The following is an 18,996-nucleotide window of genomic DNA, read 5'->3' as shown; positions in this document are numbered from 1 at the left end:
TGGTCACCCATTCTTAAGCACAGCACAGACAAAAATTGACGTTAAGAGTGGAATTATTTCTATGGAATTCGATGGTGAGGTTGTAAAATTTGATGTTTACAAAGCGATGAAATATCTAGATAATGTTGCAAGCATTAATTTTTTTGATGTTATTGAACCTTTGGTAGATGATTTTATTGAGACTAACTTATCTGATGACTATGATGAAGAAATCAGGGAGATAGAAAATATATTTTCTATCCAATCTGATTTACGCCTAACCTCAAGTAAATCTAAACTTTTACCTTTAATTTTGCAGGCACCGCATATTGAACTTAAACAATTATTGGATCATCTCAAATATGCATTCCTAGGAGAAAACACCACCCTCCCGGTAATTATCTCAAATAAGCTTTCAAAGGAGGAGAAAGAAGACTTGGTGATAATTCTATGCGCACATAAGGAGGCAATCAGTTGGACTATAGTCGACATCAAATGACTCACTCCATCGACATGCATGCATAAGAGTAAATTTGAAAAAGGTGTAAAATCATCCTGAGTAGGACAAAGGCATTTAAATCATTCAATAATGGAGGTGGTGAAGAAATAAATTCAAAACCTTTCAGACGTCGATATCATCTATTCGATATTCGATAGTAATTGGGTAAGTCCAATCCATATGGTTCCTAAGAAGACCAGAGTAACGATAATTGAAAATTCTAAAGGCGAAACTATTTCCTACACGAATTCAAAACGGATAGAGAATTTATATCGATTATAGGAAGTTGAATTCACTTACTCGAAAAGATCATTTTTCACTTCCTTTTTATTGATCAAATGATTGAACGATTAGCTGATAAATCTCACTATTTTTGTCTATATGGTTTTCAGGGTTTTTTTTTAAGATTTCAGTAACATCGAAAGATTAATATAAAACAACATTTAATGTCCTTTCGGTACCTTCGCTTAACGAAAAATGTCGTTTGGCCTATGTAACGCGTCATCTACATTCCAGAGATACAGGCTTAGTATCTTTTTTGATTATATAGAAAAAGGAATTGAAGTTTTCATGGACGACTTTACAGTATAAGGTAATTCCTTTGATGAGTGTCTTTTGAATTTAACTAATGTGTTAAAATGATGCCTTGAATATAACCTTGTGCGTTAATTATGAAAAATGTCATTTTATGGTTGACAAATGTTTAATTCTTGGTCACATTGTTTCCGCTGATAAAATTTTGGCTGATAAAGAAAAAACTGATATTATTCGCACATTCTCAAACCCACAATTGTGAGATAAGTTCGTTCTTTTCTTGGACATGCATGATTTTATCACATGTTTATATATAATTTTTCCAGGATAGCGTAACTACTTTATAAGCTTCTACAAAAGGACAAATCTTTTGAATTCGACGACGAATGCAAAGAAGCTCTCGACATCCTAAAGAAAAAACTTATTTTGGCATCCATAGTGCAGTCACCCAATTGGGATTATCCCTTTGAAATCATGTACGATGCAAGTGACTCAAGCGTTGCAGCTATGCTCAAACAAAAGATTGATAAAAAAACTCTTTGGTATCCTTTTTTCTTTGGATAAATTATGTTCTTATCTTCTCAGTACTAATATTACTGTTTATTTTGACCACACAACTTTGAAATATTTACTAAGTAAGAAAGTGGCAAAACCAAGCTTAATACGATGGATTTTACTCTTACAAGAGTTTAATCTTCAGATTAAAGACAAGAAAGGATGTGAAAATTTAGTCTCAGATCACCTAAGTTGACTCCCCACCTCTAATATCGACGAACCAATTCAGGAAGAATTTCCTGAGGAAAAATTATTTTTGGCACAGACACATATACCGTGGTACGCAGATATTGTTAATCACTATGGTATTGATTGATAAAAGGTTATTATAGCTCGAGAGAAATAGAGAAGAATTCGAGAAAAAATGATAGAAGAAAGAGAGAATTTAGAGAATGAAAAAGTTCATTCATTCATTGCATAAGGAAAATATGCTCCCACAGGCATGTATTATTTAGTTACATTTCAGTACGGTGAATCTAAGGATGCCAGCTGGAAGTCCTGAATAACAAACTAATAAAAAATGATTTTTATTTTTTTATCTCTTTTGCAGGTATTGGGCCATTGGGTTTGGGCTGCTCCAGCTCTCATTGGAACTGCTTAGCCTGCTCCAACTCATCAAGTAAGTTCATCACCTAACTTTCACATGCTTCATTTCCCAAATCCCTCTCTTTAATACCTAACCCTCAATCCTCATTTCCTAAATCTTCATCGTTTCCTCGTCCTTCTTCTTCTCCAACTGTAATAATACCCTCCCCATGAGACGAGCCTTGTCCCCAAGGATAAAACGTAGAAAACTGTCCTTTGAGAACCGAATAATCTTCCTAAGTATCATTTGCTTCATCCAAATTCTCTCATCGAACCAAAAACTGAGTCACGGTTTGCTATTTGATTCACTATACGTCTGCCCATAATTTTTAAAGGTTTGATTCTTAACTGACCTTCTTCATCTATTGTAGGAGGATCTGTTGCAAAAGTGGATGATTCCCCGATGAATTTCTTCAAGAGGCTCACATGGAATACTGGGTGCAGTCGCAATGATTCTGGTAAGTCTAATCAATAAGCCACTGCTCCTATTTTTTTTCTAGAATTTTGTATGGCCCATAAAATTTGACTGCTAATTTCAGGTTTTTTCATAGGGCAAGTGAAGTTTGCTGGTATGGCTGTAATTTCAGGTAAACCATATCCCCAATAGCTAAAACTATCTCTGATCATTTTTTATCTGCATGTTGCTTTATTCGATTACTAGTTAATTATAGTTGTTGTTTAACCAGCTGTCTAATTTCTTCTCTACTGTTCATGAGATCATTTACTGATTATACTGTAGAGTCTGTAGGCTAAACTATAATAGGTGGTTTGTATCCATATAAGGCCTGGAAATGAGTAAGTTTTAGAGCAGTATGGTAAGTGGTGTTGCACCACCACTCTGCATGGGGTAGCCATTTAGCCCATTGTTTAGGTTGAAAGAAACAAAGGCCTCTTAAATACTGCTCCAAACACTGATTGACTCTTTCTGTTTAGCCATCTGTTTCTGGATGATAAGTAATGCTGAAAAGGGTTTTAGTACCCAACTGTTTTATCAATTTCTTCCAAAAGACACTAGTGAAAGTCTTATCCCTGTCTGAAATGGTCATTTTAGGCTAGCCATGTAACTTATAAACATTGTCTAGGTATAGTTTAGCTACCTTAGTTGCACAATAAGGATGAGATAGTGGCAGAAAATGACTGTATTTGGTAAACATATCCACTATTACCATAATGCAGTTTTTTCTGAGGGAAGTAGGAGGCCCTCTATAAAATCCATAGTAATTACTTCCCAGACTTGATTAGGAATAGGCAGAGGTATAGCAAACCAAGCTTTGCTATATGTTCCACCTTAGTTTGCTAACAAGTCTCACTACACCTCACATAAGTAGCTACCATAGCCTTAAGTCTAGGCCAATAAAAATTTAACCTTATCTTGTGATATGTAGCTTGTGCTCCTGAATGACCACCTTGAGGAGAGTCATGCAAGGTTTAAAGAATCTTTAATCTAAGACTTCCAGTAGTCCCAATATACACTTTGTTGTTGTATCTGAGAACACCCTTTGAATACTTTCATTTAGTGTCAACAATAAGATTGATAGTTAGGATTGAAATCCAATCCTTAGCTAGGTTGTCTCCCTAATAGTTATCTTCTAACTCTTGAACCCAAGTAGGTATTAAAATTGTTACCCCCAAAGTAAAACATTGAGCTCGATCTTCCCATTTTCTAGATAAAACATCTGCAACTACATTTGATTTTCCTTTTATGTACTGTATAGTGTAGTCCAATCCTAGCAGTTTGGTCAACCCCTTCTTTTGAATAGTGGTAGTCAACTTCTACTCTAAAAGATACTTTAAGGGTTCATGGTCAGTCTTGATGAAAAAAGGTCTATTTTCTAGATAATGCCTCCACTTTGAAATAACTAATAGGATAACAAGATATTCACGTTCATAAATGGAAAGTGCAGAGTGTCGAGGGCTGAGAGCTTTACTCAGATAGGCAATAGGTAGACCATCCTGTGAAAGTACAACCCCTATACCACCAAAACTAGAATATATTTCTAAATAGAAACTCTTAGAAAAATCTGGTAATGCTAAGACTGGAGCAGAACACATATATTTTTTAAGGTTTTCAAAGGCAGTATAAGTTTCAGAATTCCACTAGAAACCATCTTTCTTTAACAATTATGTTAAAGGTCTGCTAATAAGCCCATAGTTTCTGATAAACCTTTTTTAGTACCTTATTAAACCTAGAAACCCACGTAGAGACTTAAGGGTTTTAGGTTTAGGCCAAGTCTGTATTGTTTCCACCTTGTTGGGGTCAGTATCCACCCCTACAGCCAAAATGATGTGGCCTAAATACTCCACCTGAATCTGTCCAAAAAATATTTGGACAATTTTGCAAATAATTTGTTTACTTACAAAACTTCTAAAACCATCTGTAAATGATTAATATGGTCTTATTTACTACTACTGTACACCAAAATGTCATCAAAGAATACCAAGACAAATTTTCTAAGAAAATAATTAAATAATTCATTCATAAGAGCCTGAAATATAGCAGGAGCATTAGTAAAGCCAAAAGGCATCACCTTAAATTTATAATGGCATTGATGTGTTCTAAAGGTTGTCTTGTAAATGTCCTCTGGTCTGATTCTAATTTGCCAATATCTTGATCTCAGATCAATTTTGAAAAATAAACTGCCCCATGCAATTCATCTAATAAATCTTCCACCATAGGAATATGGAATTTATCCTTGATTGTCATATTGTTTAACTAACTGTAATCCATACAAAATCTCCAAGTTCCATCATTCTTTTTGATAATAAGGCAGGGAGATGCAAAAGGGGTCATGCTAGGCTGTATAACAGAAGAAGAGAGCATGCTTGCAATCTATTTTTCTACATCAGCCTTCTGATTGTGAGCAAACCTGTAGGGCCTTAAATTAACAGGTGTTGAATTAGGCTTAAGTGGAATGGCATGGTCATGAGTTCTCTGAGGAGGTAGTCATTCAGGTTCATCAAAAATTATACTGTATTTCTCCAATAAAGGTTGGAGTTTATTAGGATAGGATGAGGATTTCCTGTCATGTTCAATAGAATAATGTGACTTATAATATCTCAATCCCATGCAGTCATTTTAAGTAACGTAGCCCCTGAAATCAGTTATAGTTCTATAGAGGGTTATTTACCCTGAATACTAATATGCTCTCCTTGATGGTCAAAGCTTAATGTCATATTATTAAAATCCATTAGTATTGGACTAAATAACTTCATACAATCAACCCCTAAGACCATGTCACTTCCACCCAGTTTAAGCAATCTGCAATCATGTATAAAAGTGTGTCATTGCATTTGTCATTCAACTTTATTGCATCTAGCATAACTGAAAAGTTGTTTTCCATTAGCCACAGTGATGGCCAAAGGGTAAGGAATAGTAATTTGTATGCCAGTATCAGTCCATTTTGGGGTCAAAAAACTGTGTGTGCTACCGCTATCAATTAAAATATTCAATGGTCTACCCTGAATAGTTCCTTGAATTCTCAATGTATTATGGCCAATGCAGCCAGTAATAACATTCATAGAAATTTCTAGGTTTTCTTCTTGTTGTTGTGGAGATTGATCTGAATCAATAGGAAAAACTTCCAGTGGAGAAGTGTCAGCTTCTTTAGTAATCATATTCAATTGCCTGTTTTTACACTGTTGATCTAGAAGAAATTTCTCACCACACTTGAAACAGAGGTTATTTTGCCTTTTGTAGTCCATGAGGTTCTGTTTTGGGTTTGGTAATGATGTGGTCTTGGTAGGTACTGGCAGTGAATTTATCTTAGAAGTAGTAATGGGGTTTGGATAGGGTGAGTTTTTAAAAGAAGGCCTCATTCTTCTGTTCTCAAACTCAACAGATAATTCATAAAGCTTAGCTTGTTTACATGCTTCAGACAAGTTTTTTATGATCTAGAGCCTTGACCTTATGTTTGATATTTTCTCTAAGTCTAATGATGAAAAGTGATACAAAGAAATCCTCATTTAAGGTTGGATTATGTAATAGCATGTGAGGTTGTAACTCTTCAAATCTCTCTTGATAGTCCTCAACAGACTCATTCTGAGTCAACTTAGTAAATTCCTCTACTATATCAGAAAAATACATGTCACTGAATCTGTGACAAAGATTTGCTTCAAACTCATGACATGTTACATGGTGTTTCTGCATGATATAGCCATCAAATGAAATATCTACTTTGTCTATTAGATACATAGTGGCTACTTATACTCTCTGATCTACAGGAACACTACAGAGGGAAAAATATTTAAGGTATTTCTGAAGCCACCCCTTAGGATTGACCCCTTCAAAAAAATGGCAGTTTAATTTTAGGTCGATGCCATATAGACCATGAACTATTAAAGGAGCCCCCTGAGCCTCTTCTTTCTACTTTAGAACCCAACAGAATAGGTCTAGATTCACTGTTTTCACTTATTTGATTATCAGGTTTAGAACTATTCTTAAGGGCTAAGCAAGCATCAGGTTTAGCTTTTAAAATCACAGGTTCATCAGTTTTATAAGTAAATTTGGCTTTATCATTCACCATAGTAACCAAAACATGGTTCTTCCCTTCATTTTTAGAAGTATTAGGACTTTGTACCTATTCATTAGCAGAATTTTCTTGCTCACCATTTTTGCCTATTAAAATCTTTAGTAGTTCATCAATATAGCTTTGATTAGTAGACATCTTTGACTCCAATGCAGTGATACGATTTTCTTGACTTTCCCACCATTTAGGTGGATTAGTTTCTTTTTGGCATTGTTTTACCAACATAGCTAATTCTTCAATCTGTTTTTGCAGCACAGAGAGATCAACTTCAGCCATATTCTGGTTCTTCTTTGGCATACCCACTGAAACTTGCCTGGAAATAAGGCTCTGGATACCAATTTGTTATAGCTCAAGAGAAATAGAGAAGAATTCAAGAAAAGATGATAGAATAATGAGAGAATTTAGAGAAGAAAAAGTTCATTCATTCATTGCATAAGGAAAATATACTCCCACAGGCAGGTATTATTTAGTTACATTTCAGTATGGTGAATCTAAGGATGCCAGCTGACAGTCATGAATAACAAACTAATAACAAAATGCTTTTTTATCTTTTTCTCTTATGCAGGTATTGGGCCATCGAGTTTGGGCCGCTCCAGCTCTCCTTGGATCTGCTCCAACTCATCAGGTAAGTTCATCACCTGACCTTCACGTGATTCAATTCCCAAATCCCCCTCTTAAATCCCTAACCCTCGCTCCTCATTTCCCAAATCTTCATCGTTTCCTCATTCTTCTTCTTCTCCGACTGTGATAAAGGCTTTCCTGTTTTGGTCATTCTCCTGTTGTCACACTGCATTTTGCTGCTGCTATTATTGTTGTCATCTTGTGTTTATTTGTGTGGAAGTTATCCATTCATCGATGTTGCTTTAGCTACTGCTGTATTTTTAACAAAGTCCATGCTGAAAAAGCCTCCCATCGGCCATCGTGTCTATAGGAGAAATTAGTTCTAATCTGTTTGGTTTTCTAGTGAAATAATTTGATTGTCATATTGATTTGGTCGCCAAGTACTTGCCAGATGCCTAATCCCCTGGCCTAGTTGGGAAATTGTGTATACTTAAGAATCTTTATTGTTGTGCATTGCTATTGGTAGCCTTTTAAATAATTCGTTTTGGTTTTTACAGCCGAGAGTATGTTCTGTTGAAGAATGATTCAAAGTCATCCTATTTTTAGTATTGACCGTTGTGGTTTATTATTTTTCTGATTTTATTGTTATTTACGTGCAGTAGTGGTTCCTTTTTTCTGTCAGTTTATTGTGTTGTCAAGCCTATATAAGGCCTATGTTTGTTCCATTATAAGCATTGAAAAAAAGATGAAAGTTTTGTCATCTAAAAGTCCATTATTTCTTCTTTATTTTTTCTATATTTTTGGCATCTGATCCAGGTTCGTTTGTAGCTGGGATTTGTAACAAATGGCGACTAACGGCAATGTCATGAATGTATCTCAACTATCGATTCCAGTCTTCAACGGAGAAAGCTATGAGTTTTGGAGCATCAAGATGAAGACCTTGTTCAAGTCTCAAGATCTTTGGGACTTAGTTGAGAATGGCTATACCGAACTAGATGAAGAGGCGAGATTGAGAGACAATAAGAAGAAAGACTCAAAGGCATTATTTTTTATCCAGCAAACCGTTCATGAGACTGTTTTTTTTTTAAATTACTGCATCAAATACAGTGAAAGAAGCTTGGGAATCTTACAAACAACATTTCAAGGCTCCTTTAAGGTAATGAAGATAAAACTTCAATCACTTCATCGGGATTTTAAAAACTTGCAGTTGAAAGGTGGAGAGTCGGTGCATGATTTTTTATCCAGAGTTGCTGAAATTGTCAACAAAATGCGGTCTTATGGGGAGAATATTAATGATCAAACAATTGCTGCAAAAATTTTAAGGAGTCTCACTCCTAAGTTTGATCATGTAGTGGCTTCCATAGAAGAATCCAAAGACCTAGAAACATTCACATTTGTTGAATTGATGAGATCATTGCAATCCCATAAGGCGAGGTTGAATAGAACGGAAGAAAAGATCGAGGACAAGGCTTTTCATGTGAAATGAGAGGCATTTCCCTAGAAAAATGAACAAAAATGGCGAGGTCATGTTGGATCTCATGGACGAGGAGGTCGTGGCAGAGGACGAGGCCGAAGCGGTGGATACCAAAATCAAACACAACAACGAGATAACAAAAGGCTTATCCAATGCTTTTACTGTAAAACATTTGGGCATGTGAAGGCAGATTGCTGGCGAAGATCAAAGCAGGAACAAGCAAGTTATGCAGAGCAAGAAGATCATGAGATCAAATTGTTCATAGCGTATCAAGAAAATGCAGCAAGCCATAGCAACATTTGGTTTCTAGACAGTGGGTGCTCGAATCATATGACTGGTGTGAAGTCATTGTTCAACGATATTGATGAAACCTTCAAACAAAAAGTAACACTTGGAGACAACAAACAAATTCAAGTGGAAGGGAAGGGCAATGTGGTAGTCAAAAGAAATTCTGGTAATGTGAAACTTCTCTATGATGTTTATTACATTCCAAGTTTGTCACAAAATCTGTTGAGTGTAGGGCAACTCATGGCTACTGGATACTCTATCATGTTCGATGATGCCTCATGTGTGATCAAAGATAAAAAAATCAGATCAAACTATAGTTGACGTTCGCATGACACCAAACAAGTTATTCCCACTTGTTATTTATGATGTTCAAAACCATGCACTTGCTGTCAAAAAAACCAGTGAGTTGAGATTATGGCATTTGAGGTATGGGTATTTAAATGTCAAAGGTTTGAAATTATTGTGTCAAAAGAAAATGATTGATGGATTGCCTAAAATTGAGTCTTTAGATACGTGTGAAGGGTGCATATATGGAAAACAATATAAAAAACCATTTCTTGAGGGGAAGTCTAGAAGGGCATTGAGGTGCCTTGAACTTGTACATGCTGATGTGGTTGGTCCCATGAAAACTCAATCATTTGGTGGGAGTAGATATTTTTTTATTATTTACAGATGATTGTAGTCGGATGAGTTGGGTTTAATTCTTACAGTTCAAGTCAGAAACATTTGATAAATTCAAAAGATTCAAGGCACTTGTGGAGAAGCAAATTGGAAGATGCGTCAAGGCTCTGTGTATAGATAGAGGCAGTGAATTTGTATCACATGAGTTTAATAGTTTCTGTGAAGAACATGGTCTGAGAAGAGAGCTAACTGCTCCATACACTCCAGAGCAGAATGGTGTTGCTGAACGGAAGAATCAGACGGTTGTGGAAATAGCAAGAAGCATGTTGAAAGCTAAAGGACTTCCGAATCAATTATGGGCAGAAGTTGTTGCAACTACAATCTACTTGTTGAATTTGTCACCAACAAGGGTTGTTCTCAACCAAACTCCATATGAGGCTTGGTACGGAAAAAGACCTTGGGTAAACCACTTAAAGGTTTTTGGTTGTGTTGCTTATACTTTAGTTGACTCACATAAACGCAACAAACTTGATGAAAAATCAACAAAATGCATTTTTGTTGGTTATTGTTCTGAGTCCAAAGCTTACAGGTTCTACAGTCCTATTGATGGCAAAATAATAATCAGTAGAAATGTGATTTTCAATGAGGATGCAAGCTGGTCTTGGGAAGAAATGCAGGTGATGTCAAGTTTGAAATTGTAAGTAAAGAAACAGCTCCACAGATCGAAGTGTTACAACCCCTTCTCCAAATCTGTCGTCTCCTCCAACTTCGTCAAGTGCATCTTCGAATGGTAGCATTTCCTCCGATGATGAGACTCCTCCAAAGAAATTCAAAACTTTGGAGGAGATTTATGCGTCTACGCAGGCCTTATTTGTTGTTGATCCTTCAACTTTCGAAGAAGCAGCAGACAAAGAGGAATGGCGAATTGCAATGAAAGAAGAAATTGCAGCAATACAACGTAATGAGACATGGGAGCTTGTAGATCTTCTTAAAGACAGAAGAGTCGTTGGCGTTAAATGGGTCTTTAGAACCAAGTTCAACGCATATGGAACATTCAAAAGCACAAAGCACGTCTAGTGGCGAAAGGATATTCACAACAACCAGGTGTAGATTTTGATGATACTTTCTCTCCGGTTGCACAGTTTGAAACCATCAGGATTGTTTTGGCGTTGGCTGCACATGTAAAAAAGATAGTGTATCAGTTTGATGTTAAGTCGGCTTTTTTGAATGGTGATTTACAAGAGGAGGTCTATGTTGCTCAACCTGACGGATTCACGATCGAAGGCAAAGAAGAAAAAGTGTACAAGCTACGAAAAGCTCTCTATGGGCTGAAGCAAGCTCCACGCGTATGGTATAGTAAAATCGATGCATACTTTCTCAAAATGGTTTTGAAAGAAGCAAGTATGAGCCCAATCTTTATTTCAAACAGCAAGGTACCCATGATTTTCTCATTATTTGCCTTTATGTTGATGACATGATTTACATGGGTTCCTAGAGGCGAGATTATTATTGTTATCGATATCCTTATCACAAAATGCAAATAACGGCATTGATCTATTCGGTTTCTCTGCATTTAAAAACATCATCTATTCAGTTTCTCTGCATTTGAAAAAGAAGAGGTTTCTTGTAGAACCAGATGGTTCGGTCGAATCTAGTTCAAACTGTGTATGCCGATGTTCTCTCCAAAGTAGCCGTTGTTGTTTGTACTTCTTTTCATGGTACATGGTGTTTTGTCAAGGCCTTCTACTGAAAATAAATTAAGATGATTGGTAGCCAAATATATCCAAGGAGCGTCGAAATTCATTTTTAACTGTTTCCACGAGACCCCAAATTATCCATTGCTTGTACTCATTTTTAAGTAATGTTCGGTATTTGAAGCATCAGATATCATCCAATTTTGAAGTCCGCGTGTGAGCTTTACAATGAGAGAACCGGGAAAACTAAAGCAATGGAAAGGGAAAGAACCTAACAATGAAAGACTTAAGTGTAGTGATTGCGGGGTCAATTTACTGCTATGACTGAACAACTTTTCTTTCCGTTGTTCCTATTGTCTAAATTATCAATGGAAAAAGACATCAGCTATCTCGACCCCACTTTTCATTTTTTAAGTTTTTATGTCCAATACTATCCGGTAGTCACATCCGAGTCCAAATACACAAGGTTTTAGAAGTCGATAATTGACTCCCCATTGGTCATTTGCCACACTTCAATCAAGTTGGCCCCTTGTGTTTCAATCTAGATTGAAAAGGAAAGGACGTTCCTTTTATTCAAACCTGTCACTTCTAAGTATATGCACGATTCTCTTCAATTCAAGAGTGAATATCAGAAACATATATATATATAATTCATCTAAAGTTTTTAGGTCACTCGAAAACGTATTTAACAGAAATAATTATGCAGAAGAAAGAACATGAGTATTGTACCTGAGTCACAATAGTCCATTGCACATCTGGGAAGACCAACAAAATCATCAAATTTTGTTCCTATTAATATTGGAATTGCTGTCTGCAGGATATTGAGAGAGAAAGAAATGAAGAGATTTTATTTTAAATGAAAACAGTCTTGAGGGACCAAAGGGTGTCCAAGAGGATAATATCTTTGATGTTAGCCAACACATAGGGTAATGCCCTATAACACCATCCCTTATTATTAGAGGATTCATAAGGGGAAAAAAGGCCCTTAACTTGGGAAATGGTATAAAGAACGGACAAAATCATCATAAATTAAGGGCTTCACTTCATAAAACCCTTTACTGGTATACAGGCCACCTATCAATAGGAGCACCAATTCTATGGTCCTTACTACTGAACTTGCCAATAATCCTCTTTATTATTTGCCAGCAAAACCTGAATTTGACGTCAATCTAATGACTTTTCCTTAAAATATTGAATTCAGCCATTTTTCCACATTGATTACAAAAGCATAGTTTCTTTCCTAAAGTGTCAATTACCAAGCTTATTTTTTTTAATTAGTCTCGGGTGTGATCATAAGGTAGTATCTGTTCGAAAGACTTTCAATCATAATGAACGTTCAAACATCCATACAAACGTCATGTTCGAACCCGAAACCTCTAATAATAACAACCATCTTTTAACTACTAAGATTGCTTGATTCGTGCACCATCCATCAATAGTATTTTTCATTTTCAAGAATCAATACCACTTTCTCAGATGTGGAAAAGTTTGGCCAAACAGCTAATCCTAGCTACTCCAAAAGGAAAAAGAAAGAGAAAATCTCTCTGGAAACACTGGTTTTAGTACCTGATTCCACTTCCTTGCTTGACTATGCCATCCAACAACACTGCAAAATCAAAGAAAAATTATTGTAGATATTGTAGAACTATCAATTTCAGTACCCGATTTATTTTCAATTTAAAAAAACAGGTTTTTAAGCTAACCTGTTAAGGGTGCTCCGGCTAGTTAGATCGAACATAAATAGAATTGCTACGGCATTTTTACAAGCAATTGGAAGATGATCAAGTGAGTTACTATCACCTACATAAATCAGGGGGTGGAGCTTAATATCAGAAGAACAAAGCTGAAAGTTCAAAAACAATTTTTTTGATTAAAAAATTTTACCTCCTACATCCCATATGGTGAAAGCAATCTTGGCACCTTGAACAAATACTGTTTTGTTCACTAAATTTAATCCATGCATTTGTAGGCTTTTCTCTTGTTCATCCCCAACATATTTGATCTTCAAAAGCGAAACATAAATCACTAAAACATACTTATTCTAAGTGAAATTTCATTAGAGAACTGAAAAGAAAGGACCAAAAAACCATATGCTTACCAGAAAGCTGGTTTTTCCAATTTGGCAGTCACCTAACAAACTGATCTTCAAACTAACCAAATCGGAATCCACTTCATACCCATTACATATCATCGCAGGATGATCCTCCGGCAAGGCGTTATCGTTGTTGACCACCACAACTTCCACCGGAGGAGAAGAAGAAGACAACGATGATGATGATGACTCCGGGAGAGTACTCAATCCCCTACATTGAATTGGCCTTCCTAGAGAACAAACAACAACTTTATCCCAAATGAAGCTAAAAATCTTCGAAAAACCGATGCCCTTTCTAGTATACTCCACTTAGTATTGGCATGAACACTTTTCCTACAAAGTTGTGTCATTTTTTATTGAAAAGTTGTCATTTTTCATGAACGATTCCGGACATGGACAAGAAAGATCAGTCGTTGTTTTAACGTTGTATTTTTTGTTTCGTTTAGCTTATGCTTTGGTCTCTTTAACTAAACAAAACGAAAGCTGTATATTTTTAATGACATCCCTGATTATATAACACACTATTACAAAGTTAATTTAATTTAATTAAGATCTCCAACTCTCTGTATTTTGACAACTTTCTCTCTGTCTTTTGACAGTTTTTCCTTTTCTTTGTTTTTTTCCAGTCGCTGAACCGTTTTTTTTCTTATCTCATGGCGGAGATTTCAGATGTTCTAGCGAGACTTGATCTAAACATGGGGGAGGAGGATGTCCTAGAAGCAGAGGATGATGCAGATAATGAAGAGGTTAATTTCAACCTATTGCTTTGTTTGATTTTTTATTTGTTTCAGGTAAGTGCGAATTCTGTATATGGATTTACAGGAGCTACTGTTGGTCAGCTACCATGTTTAGAGATTTCTTCAAGTGTTATAAGCTATTGTACGATAGAATGATCTTATTAACAGCATTGCTAGAAAATTTCCATTCTCTATAAATAATTTAAAATGCGTTGTTCTAGTTTTGTTTGATCTAACGTGTTGATTACCTTATGAAGGTCGACAAATGATTGAGCATACCAAGAAGCTCGTTGAAGATAAATTAACAGTGCTAGAAGGCTATGAACACAATGCTGAGGTAAGTCATCCCGAAAGCTTTAGTTATAATGTTTACTGTTGAAGACTTATATGCAATGTCATGAACTTGATGCAATATACTTATCAAAATGAACTGAGATGGATTAACCATTTAAAGGTTTGATTGAATCTCGGGGGGGGGGGGGGGTTTAAGTTTCTGATGTATTCATACCATGGATCCTATTTCCCCTACTATATCATCTATTTCAGCTTCCTAAAGTTAAGGCTTCTTTGTCTTACCCGGTTTTTGGAAGTTTCACTTACTCGCCTGACCAAGGAGATTAGAATGAAACAATATTTGGGCTTGCATGTGTGTACTTATTGTTGCTTGATGGTCTTGCTTCATATGTTTTGAATACTGGGGCAGAAATTGTACTAAAAATAATATTTCATAATCAGGTTATTTATAGGGACACAGATTCGGTAATGGTACAATTTGGTGTGTCTGATGTAGAAGCAGCAATGAACTTGGGGAGAGAAGCTGCTGAACACATCAGTGGAACTTTCACAAAAGTAAGACCTTTTTTAGTAAATAGTGTCTCATCTTTCTTCATCTTTTTAATTGAAGTAAACCTGGGTTGGCCAAGTGTTCTACAACTGTCCGAGTCTTAATTTGTTACACTTGATTAAAAAATTCTGGTCAGTTGTAATCTTGAATTTTGATGTATCTTGGAGATTACCTTTCAGACCACGGATGCTACAGGTCATTCAATGAAATAGAAAACTATCACTTGAAAGTTAATTTTTATTCTTTTGTCAACCTCTTTTTTTGCTTATTGGTTTATCCGTTTATTAATATTCTCTTCATTTGTTGTTTTTATTTTTTTCCTCTTTCTATAATGGCTTGATGTTTTTAGCCCATCAAACTAGAGTTCGAGAAGATTTATTATCCCCATCTATTGATTAGCAAGAAAAGATATGCTGGTTTATTTGGATTAATCCACAAAAGTATGACAAAATGGACACTAAAGGTAAACAAGATATTTCTCAACCATGTGAGCTTCTGAAAGTTTATTGAACTTGAATGCTAATTCATCTTTCATCATGAACAGGCATTGAAACTGTTCGAAGAGACAATTGTTTATTGGTCAAAAATCTTGTAAATGAATGTCTGCACAAAATATTGATTGATAGAGATATTCCTGGTGCAGTTCAGTATGTCAAGAATACCATTTCAGTTCTTCTCATGAATCGAATGGATTTGTCACTTTTGGTAATTACTAAGGTGAGAAAATACCCTTTATTCCTCATTTGATGGTCCTTTAGTCATTGTGAAGTTTTCTAAATGCTTGGTGTAAATCTGTGTCGATCTTTATTTAACTTTATTCCTGCTCCTATGTACAGGGTCGGACAAAAACTGGAGATGATATGAGGTAAAAGCTGCTCATGTCGAACTTGCTGAACGCATGCACAAGGTTCGTATTATGCTTTTTCTTTGTTTCAGCATTCTACTACATATACGTCTGAGGAACCTCATTATAATAATTGGATATGATGGTGGCATTGTTTTCTGGGTGACTCGTTAATTTCTTCAGATACTTGTTAAACAGTCAAATATTGCATGCACTTACGGTAAATTTTATGCTCAGTTTGCATGTTATCATTAATTGCTAGATAATTGTTAGATGCAATAATGAATGGTGCCTTTACTAGATGCCGGTAGTAGTGGTTTTCTTGTAAGGCCGCCCAATTGATCTCCTTTGTAAGTGCTGATTGATTTTAGAGCATCCGGGTTTTTTATAGCGTATATATTTATTCGAAATTGATTACGGTTATGGGAAAGAAAGGCCAGACTAGGATGACGATGTGGCTATTCTCCGAGATGCGTAACAGTGGTTGTCGGCCTGATGCTTCGGTTTATAATGCCCTTATCACATACCACCTCCATTCCCGTGATAAGTCTAAAACTTTGGACAAAGCCCTGGGTGCTTCAACAAGATGAAGGGAATGAAACGATGTAAACCCAATGTTGTCACTTACAACATTTTTCGAGAACCTTTGCTCAAGCTTGGAATGTGAAACAAGTTAATACTTTGTTTAAGGATCTTGCTGAGAGCAGCATTACACCTGATATATATACGTTTAATGGCCGTGATGACGGTCCAATCATAACTCCTGGATGTGATGATCGTGTATTCTATTTTGGAGTTAGAATCGTTAAACGACGATCTGTTCAACGGATACTCACCATGATCCCACGAAACTCTCAACATCCACCATGAATCCACGAAATCTTGTTAAATCCCAGGATTTACGGGATCTTAAGGGGTTAGCAACAAGTTATAAAAGGGGAACCCGCACAAACGAAAAACAGAAGAGGGGGGACTGGCAGCAGCTCTTGGTCTGGGGGCGGTCCTTTTCTTGTTGAATTGTTGTGTCTTGAAGAAAAGCCAAAGAAAAGGTTTGGGCCGATGGAGCAAGGTGTCTGGTGCTGCCAAGGCTTCTATACGTAATTTACCTCCATCTGTCATTGGTGACCCAAGTAACTTGAATGCCATGGGTATTCTAGAAGTAAATAAGGGCAGACCAATGCAAGGTTTTTTTGGATTAATTCCAGATTTTCAAGTATTGGAAAAGAATTGTCTTGAACTGTGTCGAATCAATGGTCCCATTTACTCTTGGCCTGAAAACAATCTCGCAGAACGTGAAATATATTTCTTCAGGGGCGCCACAGCTTGGGTCATCAGAAAGCTCGCGCCTATTTCGCTCGGAGTTTGCCATTAGTCTTTGATGCAGGATCGTCTAAATAAATTGCTTGACACGTTGGGGCCCTTCGAAATGCCAGCCGTTGACTTGGTCTTACCTCCCAACGGGTTTGTGCCCCCCAACTCCACACTCGAGCAAGGCCCGCCTCAGGAAGCCGTTCTCAAAGCAATTTCATACATCATGCAGGGATTTAAAACGAAACCAGGGAGAAGGGCTGTTATTTTCTTTCTGGGGTGAGTACTAGCCCGTGGATATTTGAACATTTAAGAAGGTTCTCAGTTTTCTTGATGTTTTAAGTGATTCAAGTTTTATTGTGGTTTGTTTTCTGGATTCCATCTTTGACCTGAATTATTATATGATAATTTAGCTGATGTTGAATAAACACGTATGACCTAAAAATCATTTTAAATTGCTTATGATCAACATTTTCAGGTTTGGTGGTGTCGAAAAGGGTATGTCTGTCAGATTGAAATCTAGGTTCACTGAATCATTTTTTTCTGTCTATTCTTGCTTACTGTTTGACAGAACATTTCAATATAAAGTATGGTTAACATAACATTTCTTAAAGCCTTGTTGTTTATCATTTGCTTTTCCATATATTTTTATTATTGGTATAACTATTGGTTCTGGAATTCAGAGGTTAGGTACCATTAGACATCATTGGGCTACTTTCAATATGCAGTGCATCTTTTATCTATTATTTTATTTAACATCATGTCTTCACTTCTGTCATTTCTCATGTAATTGTTCAACCTTTAATTATTATATTCCTAGTATATGTCTATTTGACTTCTGTTCAATATACTATTGTAATTGATTTTTAGGGGTAATTTCAATCGATTAAAAGTAATTATTCGAATTGAATTTTTAAATTTTAATTTAATTTTTTAATTCTCATAATTAAATACAACCGATAAATTAATTGGTACCGAAAGGGCGGTTCAAGGGTGATAATCCTTTCTTGACCGTAACCGACTCCGAACCCGACATATTTCTGGTAAAACACATACCAAGTATGATGGTGCCCGATCCACCTAAATGTTTTTAAAGTGATCGGTGGTGACTCTAACCCATTATTCAAGTCGAAGCCCAATTCCGGGCCTAACTGAAAGACGGCCGCGACAGCTTGACGACTCTGCTGGGGACAGGTAAGTGGGTCATGCCAGAATTAATTTTCGGTTGTCTTTTTGAGTGAAAATGATAAATTTTAATTTTAATTTATTTATTCGATTCTAAATATTTATTTTTGATTAATTTTCAAATAAATAGTTGTACTGACGTTTTTTTAATGATTACAGATTTTCAAAATTTTCATCTCAGGCTCTATACCTGAGCTCCTAACCTGTTTTAAGTGGAGTGAAAGTGACGCTCTCGTGAGAATTTATTCTCTTTATAGGTCTAGCAAGTAACCTTCGGGGTTCATATACCTTATGCTTTCGTGTGAATTTATTCTTCATATGAGCATAAGGGAATGTATCATCTCGAGTTTAACTTAGTCCACACAAGCTTGTAATGGGCTTAGGACTAAGGGTTTGGTAAGCCCAAGGGGGCACCAGCAAGGAGAACTCGGGTACATTTTTTAGAACCTAAATCGGGAGACTATAGAGAATTAGAGCTCACCCCAAAACCTCATTTCAAACCCTAGGCTACGTTGAGATTATTTCCTGCTTTATTTTTCTGTTCAAAGCATGTGAACTAGAAGTTTATGTGGTTAAGACTTGTTCAAAATCAACATGCAAGATAGAGATCATGTCCGGTAGGAATAATAAAAGCATACTTGGGTAGATATCATGTGGGGTAAGACTTTTA

The 18,996-nt window shown here is 36.2% G+C and overlaps 1 protein-coding gene and 1 pseudogene across 1 annotated transcript; one reads left to right on the top strand and one right to left on the bottom strand.

Moving 5' to 3' along the window:
- Positions 1 to 11,539: 11,539 nt before the first annotated feature.
- LOC120141643 lies at positions 11,540 to 13,911 on the bottom strand (annotated as a pseudogene).
- Positions 13,912 to 14,061: 150 nt separating this feature from the next.
- Positions 14,062 to 15,701, top strand: LOC120141642 (DNA polymerase delta catalytic subunit-like). Its single transcript, XM_039156452.1, has 6 exons — positions 14,062 to 14,154; positions 14,200 to 14,287; positions 14,403 to 14,482; positions 14,881 to 14,994; positions 15,339 to 15,452; positions 15,534 to 15,701. Exons 1-6 carry the CDS (start codon positions 14,062 to 14,064, stop codon positions 15,582 to 15,584), a joined length of 540 nt encoding a protein of 179 aa, XP_039012383.1. The 3' UTR covers positions 15,585 to 15,701.
- Positions 15,702 to 18,996: the final 3,295 nt, after the last annotated feature.

Source organism: Hibiscus syriacus, unplaced genomic scaffold, assembly GCF_006381635.1.
Source record: "Hibiscus syriacus cultivar Baekdansim isolate YM2019G1 unplaced genomic scaffold, ASM638163v2 tig00110812_pilon, whole genome shotgun sequence".
NCBI lineage: Eukaryota > Viridiplantae > Streptophyta > Magnoliopsida > Malvales > Malvaceae > Hibiscus > Hibiscus syriacus.
This window is presented reverse-complemented; position numbering and strand designations above follow the sequence as displayed.